Source organism: Chelonoidis abingdonii, chromosome 11 (assembly GCF_003597395.2).
Source record: "Chelonoidis abingdonii isolate Lonesome George chromosome 11, CheloAbing_2.0, whole genome shotgun sequence".
Taxonomy (NCBI): domain Eukaryota; kingdom Metazoa; phylum Chordata; order Testudines; family Testudinidae; genus Chelonoidis; species Chelonoidis abingdonii.
The window spans coordinates 41,977,575-41,986,405 of record NC_133779.1 but is presented as its reverse complement, the minus strand read 5'-3'; the positions used below and the strand labels follow the sequence as shown (position 1 = coordinate 41,986,405).

General features: G+C 63.4%; 1 protein-coding gene across 1 annotated transcript in view; it reads right to left on the bottom strand.

The window, feature by feature from the left end:
* Positions 1-1,931: 1,931 nt before the first annotated feature.
* The window catches only part of ISYNA1 (inositol-3-phosphate synthase 1), a 7,207-nt gene continuing 307 nt past the window's right edge, over positions 1,932-8,831 (bottom strand). Inside the window, exons 2-11 of the mRNA XM_032782819.2 lie at positions 7,563-7,687; positions 6,758-6,919; positions 6,064-6,193; positions 5,726-5,919; positions 5,189-5,338; positions 4,156-4,371; positions 3,420-3,584; positions 3,171-3,284; positions 2,756-2,973; positions 1,932-2,431 (exon numbers count right to left, since the gene is read on the bottom strand). Of these exons, the coding sequence (XP_032638710.1) occupies positions 2,233-2,431; positions 2,756-2,973; positions 3,171-3,284; positions 3,420-3,584; positions 4,156-4,371; positions 5,189-5,338; positions 5,726-5,919; positions 6,064-6,193; positions 6,758-6,919; positions 7,563-7,687 (1,673 nt within the window). The 3' untranslated portion in view covers positions 1,932-2,232. The remainder of the gene's footprint in view (positions 2,432-2,755; positions 2,974-3,170; positions 3,285-3,419; positions 3,585-4,155; positions 4,372-5,188; positions 5,339-5,725; positions 5,920-6,063; positions 6,194-6,757; positions 6,920-7,562; positions 7,688-8,831) is intronic.

Below are 8,831 nucleotides of genomic sequence, written 5' to 3'. Positions count from 1 at the left end.
AGAAGGGGGCAAGACAGAGTTGTGGCTGCATCAGACAGCACCTTTGGGGGCTGGGAGCCAGTGCACTGCTGGGAATGGGGGGAGGGGGGGCGTCCAGCCATAGGCAGCCTCCTTCCCAGCCGGGTAGCAGAAGTGAGGCGGAAGGAGGCTGGGGATGAACTCCTGCCAGGGGCCAAGCCCCACTGGGTTTGCTGCAACACTGCCCTGCTACCCCCATCCCCTCAGGAGTTACAGATCACAGCTGGCAGCCCTGCCTAGCCCCACACAGCAGGGTGGGGGGAGGGGGGTATTTATTTAAGGGTTCGTTTCGCTGTGCAGGGTTTCATTTATCATAGGCTCCACACACACACCCACTTGCTCTTCGCTTTCCAGGGATCTCCCACCCTCACCCCTTCCAGGGCCCTGGCCACACCAGAGCCTGCTGTGGATCTATGGGGCAGATTGTGCAGGTCTAAGCAGCAATCTACCCCTTCAGGCCATCAGCAGGCGCTCGGGGCTAACCCCCACCCACTGTAGTTATACCACTTCTGTCAGCTGCTCCTAAGATATTTGCCAAGGTGAAGGGTTCCCCCCCACACTGTACCCCTCCCTTTCTGCCCATGCTGTCCTGATAGCCATGCCTGCAGTCCCACAGCTCCTCAGGCCCAGGCCCCTGCCCCTGCCGGCACTGGGGAGGCCTGGCAGAGCCCTCCTCTGGCTGCCAGCTAAGCAAAGATGCCTCAGCTCCCTCGTGGTGCTCAGTAACCCACTCCTCCCTTCCTGTGAGCACCCCCATGGCAGAGGAAATTGCACGCCCATGTGATTGCTCTCAGCTCACCCAGGAGACCTGCTGCCCCCAGCACTCTCCCCCCTCTCCAACCGTTCCACAGCTGGAAACACCCCATGGAGCCTCTAGGAAATAGGGGACCCCCTACAGCCCAGTCTGTTTGCTCAGCCACTGTGATTCCCCCCTGCCCCATCCCAGATGGACAGACTGGGCTCGGTCCCTGCCCTGCAGCAAAGGGAGGCAAGTGTATATAGGCCCCCCAGCAGCCCCCTTTGCCCCGGGTGCCCGCCTCTACCTGCTGTCAGGACCACTTTTAACTTTCATATGAAGGATCCCCCCCGCCCCCCTTTTATAAACATGAAGGACCTCAGCAGCAGCCTGGCCATGCTCCCGCCGGCTCTCAGCCCAGAGCCGTCCCTGCCCGGGCAAGGGGGCCTTAGCTGGGGTTCTGTTGTGTTTGGGGTGAGCCTCCGCCCACCTCACTTGTGTGCTATGCCCGCCGCCAGCTGGGAGGGGACGCAGCCAGCTGGCGTATTGCCGCCGGGGGCAGTGCCTCCCCTCTAGGTTAGTGCGTCTGTGTAGGGATTTCGTCTGTTCTTTCTACTCTGAAGGCTTTAGACTGAAAGTTGCTTATCAAAAACAAAAAACAAACAAAAAAAAAACACCCAAAAGAACCTGCATCAATAAATGTAATTTGATTTTTTTCATAGCTCTGACTCGTCTCCCCCTTCCCCAGAGACCTTTTCCACAGGGCCCCCCAGGGAACAATGTACCAGTGCAACAAGCACCGTTGTACGCTGAGCCTGGTGCCTCACAGAGCACCCTCCTGCCAGAGTCCTGAATCGCACTGCCCTTTGCCTGCCCAGCACTCACTGAGCCAGGACTCCCCCTTCACTGGGCCCCCACAACAGGAAGGGTGCTAGGGGCAGAGACATGGGACAGCTGGGGAAACCAAGGCAAAGCCCCACGTCAGCTGGAGCTGGGTCAAGCCCCAGGGCACAGACTTCAGGGCAGGGCTTGTGGGGTACACCCCAGGGGGACCCCTTTCACAGGAACACTGCTGGCTCTGGGCACACCCTTCCCAGGGAGGGCTGCAGGGCACCAGGCAGTGCAGAGCAGGACGGGCGGGGGGGGGGGGCGCAGAGGGATCAGCAGAAACAGTCACTTACATGCTCCCACTTTATTCCAGAAACAAAACAAACAAACAAAAAAAAACAATGTTTACAGCTTCTATTTACTGTCAGAAGAGCCTGGGTGGTTGGGGGAGGGGGCTCCTGTGCCCCCAAATTAATTCAAAACTAAGAATCCCCCTACAAAATACAGCCCCCCAATGGGCCACAGGAGCACTGCTCCTGTCCCCCTTCAGGCTCACCCTGGTCCCCTCTCCAGCAGTGCAGTTCTGCCCGCCATGTCTCAGCCCATACTCCCCTGGGAGCTGGGGGTCATTGTGGCCATTGGGCAGGGCCCTAGTTGTCAGGGTGCAGCTGGGCTTGTGAGGTGCCATGCCCGTTACTGGCCGGGCACAGGTAGCCATTCACCTGGGCAGCTGTCCTCTTGAGGGAGATGGGACACTCGGCCAGACGCGCTCGCTTCAGACTCAGACATGGCCGCTGCATCTTGTGCTCCAGTAGCATGTGGTTCTGGGGGGGCAGCCCCACACAGGCCCTGGGGGCAGGACCAGAGAGAGCAGCACGTCAGGGGGGGCAGAGGCCTTCTCAGCCAGCTGGACAGCCCACAGACAGGGCACCACCAGGTCCCAGAGGGGATCTCAGTACCAGGTCCCATGGGGGCTAATGCAACTTTCCCCATCCCTGCCATGCTCAGCCGAGGGCCCAGGCTGCTCCTGGAGAGCCCTGGGACTGGCGAAGGGAGTGGGCACCCCAGGCATGGAGGAGAGTGGGGAGCTGCAGTCAGTGCTGAGCTGGAGGTGGGGACGGGGTAGAGCTGGCACCCCAGGGGCAGGGGATGGGAGGGCAGAGCCGGTGGTACCTCAGGATGTTCTCGATGCAGCTCCTCTGCCGGAAGAGGGCGTTGACAACGGGGGAGCCCTCGGGCACCAGAGGCGCCTTGCACAGGAAGCCCAGAATGGACAGGACGCTGTGGAAGCCCTGGAAGTCGGGGTCGCTCTCGGTGCAGAAGCTGATGCGTTGGCAGAGCTCGGTCAAGATGGCCAGGTCCAGGATAATGGGGCTGGCCAGCAGGGAGTCCTGGGGGTGGGGCAGAGTCAGTAGGGAGGCCAGGACCCAGCTCCCCCTCGCCACTGCTTCTCTCTGTGGTGCCATCAGGGCAGGGAGGGGAGAAGCATGGACCCGGCCTGAGCTCGTCCAGGCTGGGGGGGCACAGCTGCCCAAAACTGGGGGGGCAGGGGTGACCCATGCCTGGGGACAGGAATTCCCGGCCCTACCTCACAGGTGTTGTGTATGACGATGGTGTTGGTGCCGCCCATCATGATCTCGGAGGTGTACTCGTCCAGCGCCCGCTTGCTGTCACCCACGTAGGGCACGTACTTAATCACCACCTGCAACCGAGAGCCACCTCAGCACTGGGCCCCAGAGCCATCCCCGGGCAGGGGCTTCAGGGCAGCTCCCCCCCCCCCCCCATCCCCAAACACAGCCAGGTACAACTCAGGGGGGCTCCCTCCACTGGGACTCACACAGTGATCAGGCTTCTCCTGGGGCCCATAGAGCAGGGGGTTCGACTGCACCATGTCATCCACCACGTTGCTCTTGGAGGCCTCCTTGGAGCGGAACTGCTGCGGGGCCGACAGGTTCTTCCCATCGTTGTTGCCCAGGTGGTTGTAGCTGACGATGGACACGGTCTGCGGCAGAGAGCGGGGGGGAGATGGGTCACAGCAGCCCCACAGATCACAGCCGCAGCTCCAAACCCAGCTGCTGGGGAGGCCCAGCCAGGGCAGGGAAGAGGGCTCTGCTCTGCACCTCCCCACCCCCGTGCCATGGGACAGGTTTGTCTGGATTCCAAGGGGAAGGGCTGAGCTGAACCACCTCTGGCCCCACTCCCGGGATGTTCCAGCCCTGCTCAGCCCCCAAAGCCCTTGCGGGTTATGCAGCTGTAACCGTTCAGATGTGCCTCACTCCCTACCCACCGCCCCACCCCCCCATGCCTTAATCCCAACCTGCAGCCCCTCCACTCGTGCGGTGCAAGGCCTCTGCCTCCTTGGGGAGCTGGCCTGCACCTGGCTGCAGGAGGGGTTACAATCCCTCCCGCCCTACCCCAAGGCTCTGCTGAGGCCAGATTCCCTCTCCCTGGTGACTGTGCTGGGACTTGGCCCCTGGGGTCCAGGAGGAGAACCCACCCAGAGCTCCCTGGCAGCCCACTGACCCGGCCCAGCGGCGTCACCCACCCAGCGGGCACCCCCGGCACCCGCTCACCTTGAGGCCGGCGCTAACCAGGAAATCCACCAGCACCGACTTGAGCTTGGTCTGCCCGGACTTCAAGTCGTCTCCACAGATGAAGACACGGCGCTGCAGGGCAAGCTCCACGGCACCTGGCACCAAGGTGTTCTGGGGGGAGCCGTTGATGTAGGCGCAGCCCTCCAGGATGCTGGCCACAGCAAAGAGCGTGGAGGGAGACACCTCGAGGCCTCTCTGAGTAGATGGGGAGATTTCAGTGCAGCGCCTGGGGGGATGGAGCCCCTGGGACACCCCCCCGAGCGCATGGGCAGGGCCCCCCTCCAGACAGTCAGTTGGAGCACCAGGCCCTCAGAGAAAATATATCACAGGGTGTGATGGAGTAGGGGCTGTCGGTGTGGGGATGGGAGAGCCAGGGATGTCTTTAGGTGAGGGACAGGATCTAAGCCTGTAACCTGAGCCAGGCAGGGAGGAGGGGGGCAGCACCTTGGCCCAGGAAGCAGGACAAAGGGATCGGTCGGGTGGAGGAGGAGCAGGTCAGTTCGGGTTTTGGGGCTGTGTGGGCAGAATTCAGGGTATCCTAGCTGGGATCCAAGCACCCTGAAAGCCCAGAAGGACTCGATGGAGGGGTCCTGACTGTGCCTGCAAGCTCTGCTGTAACCTGTGTTCCTGTTGTCCAATAAACCTTCTGTTTTACTGGCTGGCTAAAAGTCACTGTGGGGTCCAGGAAGAGGGGTGCAGGGTCGGACTCCCCCACACTCCGTGACACAGGGCACCACTGTCCGCTCTGCCCCCACATCCTCACCATTCAACAATGGGGCTGCTGTCCCCAAACCCAGCTCCTCCAGTCCCATCCACCCCAGCTCCAGGACTGTGCTGCGGCCTCACTGAAGGACAAAGCCAGTGCCCCTGCCCCTGGTAGGAGCCAGAACCAGCCCCCCAGGCTGGCTGCATCCAGAGCACCAGAGATGAGACTAGCTGCCACTAGCACAGCTGATGCAGCGCACCCATCCCCCGGTAGGCGGGGGTGCACATGCCCCCCATGGGCCCTCACCTCGATGGCCTGCAGCAGGTTGGCAGCCGTGTCGTTAACGCCCGGCAGCACGTCGCAGAAGCGCTCGGTGTTGGCCGTCCACAGGACCACGACCTTGTCCACCCCGCTGGTGGCCTTGAACTCCTGGATGTCCCTGCGGATCTGTGCCACCTGCACAAGGGGCTTGTCAGCGCCCAGCAGCACGAGCCCAGGACAGAGCAATGGCAGGGAAGCTGCTGGCCCCCCCAGGCCCCTGCAATTTGAGGGATCCTGTCCTGCCTAGTGTGGGTCAGCTCTGGTGAGCAGCAGGGTCGGTGCTTAGAGGTAGGTGCCCCCAGCACCCCCCTGTGGAGCACAGGGCCTAGCCTCCCCTCTGCTGGCACATGGCCCAGGGCTTGTCCCAGGTCTCGCAGGCAGAGGCTGCTCCGAAATCCTGGCCCAGCTCTCCCCACCCAGGCTGCAGGGTCAGAGCCAGCCCAGGAGCCCCAGGGAGCCTGCTGCTCCCCCATCCCAGCCTCAGGATTCACCCCTGCAGCAATGGGAACGACACACACACACCTGCTCAGCCTTCGTCCCACAGAGAACATGGTCGGCTCGGTCGTCCTGATTGGCTGCAACGAATCCTGGGATGTAAATGGAGGGGCGGGGCTTCATCTTCACCATGTGGGGCCAGAGCTGCTCCTGCAGCTGCCAGTCGAGGACCTTGGCCCGTCTCATGGCCTCAGCCAAGTTCAGGGAGGAGACATCCCAGCCTGAGACGTGGGAGGAGATGCCAGTCAGAGCTCTGGGCCCCCGCCCACAGAACCCCCACTTGGACCACGCCCCCCATCCACACAGCCCCCCCTTTGGCCCCCTTCCCCTTGGACCATCCCACCCCCCAGGGCATTCACACTCACCATCAAAGATGATGTCATTAGGGTGCACCATGGGCAGCAGGTCCCGGAAGGGCACATAGACGTCGCCCGTGGGGCCAGTTCCCAGGCAGACGGTGGACGCTTGCAGCAAGGAGCCATAGTAGTTGGCATACTGGGAAGAGGGAGAGCACCAAGGGGACACTGAGCCCCAGAGGAACCCAGGCGGGGGAGCTCCCCCACCCCCGGGACCTTCCAGGAGGGCACAGAACATGGGAGCCAGGGGCCCCTCCCCAAGGTCTGAGTGCCCAGCCCCTGGCACAGCCCATGCAGCTCGGCTCCCAGCTGGACCAAGCCACAGCGTTTGGGGATAGCCCCCTGCGCAGGGTCTGAGCACCACATTCCCGTCACCACAGGCCCCACGAGCGCTTCCCAGGCCGAGGCCACGACAGACATGGCCCCCCAGGACAGCACAGCCCCACACCCCACAGGCTGGGAGAGCCTCAGGGGCCAGCCTGGAGCTCTGAGGCCTCACAACCAGGCACACTCCAGCAGGGCAGGACTTTGGCTCATCCACCCACTCACCTGGGCCCAGGCTCCATCTCACGGGCAACCGGCTGGGGCTGCATCTGGGCCTTTGAGATGAGCCAGCCGGTCGCAGGCCCTGCAGCCTGGGCAGCTGGCTAGAGCCCACCTGCGCCCTGGAAAGCACCACCAGACACTGGGGGACGAGACTCACCTTCCGTCCAGTCTTGGTCATCCAAGAGAGGCCCAGCCTGTTGGCCAGCACGGCTGCTGTCACTGTGGTGCCATTGTTGCCGCCCCATCCCACCAGCATCAACCCCAGGCGGGGGACCTGCCTCTCTGTGCGGAAGGTGAACTTGGTCGACTGCGGCTTCACCTGGGAGCCCCAGAGACAGGCAGTGAGAACCGGGGTGCTCTGTCCGAAGGCTGCACAAGGAGAGGAGGGGGCAGGGGACAGGACAAGACGCACGTGGGGCACGCTCGTCCGTTGGTGCTGCAGGGGAACGAGGGAACCCAGCACCGCAGGGCTTTGCACAGGGACAGGGCAGCAGAACCCAACCGATGCACCAGGACACCTTGCCCGGCCCACCCCAAGGCTCGTTCCTTCTGCAATGGGGAGGCTGCTCCCACCAGCTCCTCAGAGCCCAGGGAAACCAGCAGCAATGTGATCAGCCCCAATACGGCATTGTTAAATGTTAGAACTTAGAGCCCCGGCCCCATGGCGCAGACGTCCCCAGGCTGCGGCAGGCAGAGAGGGGAAGCAGCCTGCAGGCAGACACTGCTCAGGCACTTCGTCCTGCCTGTAGCCCTGCTGCACGTGTCTCCAAGTGCCCCATCACTCCCTGGCCCAGCGGAGGAACCTGCCTCATGGCAGCTCACACAGCTGAGTCTAGCCAGTCCAAGCAGGGCTCTGGGTCACTCCTACCAGTGGGAAAGGTGCATAGAGCCAAACAAATGCAGTTCCCCCTCCAGCGGGCACAGGGCCACGGTCCTACGCTGGACCCGCCAATAGCAGGTACCTTGGTGACGCCGTCCTCCCTGCTCACGTGCACGGTGCTGTACGTGTACTTGGCCTCAATGTAGTCCTTGCTGTAGGTCACATCAGGGCTCTCAACGAGGAACATCTCTGCCATGGTTCCTGGAGCTGTGATGTAGAGGAAGCAGCTTATTATAGAACCGTCAGGCCTCACGGCTGGGCCCTGGCAGGACCAAGTGGGCAAATCATTCATCACCCACTGCCCCTGTGGCCAGGATACTCCCAGCTGTCTGCTAGGCCAGCATGTCCCCCTGCCTCAGACTGGCTCGTTCTCTCCCAGAGGCCTGTGCTAAGGAGGGGGATAATCCCCATTTTACAGGCAGGGAAACTGAGGCACATAGCAGTGAAGAGGCTTGTCCCCCCAAGATAGAACCCAGGCATCTTAGCTTCCAGTGTGCAGGCAGGAGGAGCCCACCAGCAACCCAGACGCTCCACAGAGAGGAGCGCAGAAGTGGCTGGGTTTCTGTGAGGCTGCGGGATGTGGGTTGGGTCAGGCATCGCACCAGGCCAGGACCATTCAGCACGGGGACATGCCAGACAGCAACAAAACAGGCCTAGAACTTTGGTGCTTTGGGCTCAGGAGGGCAGGGAGGCACCAGGTTGCTTTGCTGGTGCCCAGTGGAGCGAGGGGGAACAGGGCAGGGGCAGCCCCACCAGCGCCCAGCCCAGGCCCCCAGTGGAGCTACACAACCCAAATTAACCCAGGGACAGGAGCGCAAGCCCAGGGCAGACTGGCTGTGGCCCATCTCCCCCCCCAGCCCAGACCCCCTTCTCCGCCCACTGCCCCCTCCCCGCGGGCGTTAGTGCTATGGCCAGCACACCATGGGCAGGGCAGGAGGTGGGGGCCTGGCTGGGGGGGGAGGGCTCCCCCAGGTGCTCTGACAAGGCCCGGCCTGGGCACGACGCCCCGCGATCTCCACTGCCAGAGCTCGTAGACTCGCCACCGGACCGCGGCGGTCCCGCCCCGTGCCTCAGTTTCCCCCATGTGAATCACGGGGAGCATGGTCGGGCCGCGATGCTAATCAGTGCGCGCGGAGAGGGCTCGGTTATGGGGCTCCCCCGCCGGTCCCCGCCCCCAGAGCCAGCCCTGCCATGGGGCAGCAGCTGGGCGGGGCCCCGGCACGGGGGGCGGGGCCGGAGGGGAGGCTCCACCCCACAGAGAACAGGGGCCCGGCCCGGGCAGTTCCGAGCTCCCCGGCGCCCCCCGACCCGCGGGGCGGGGCACCCCAGCGCACCTTGGGCCGGGGGTCCT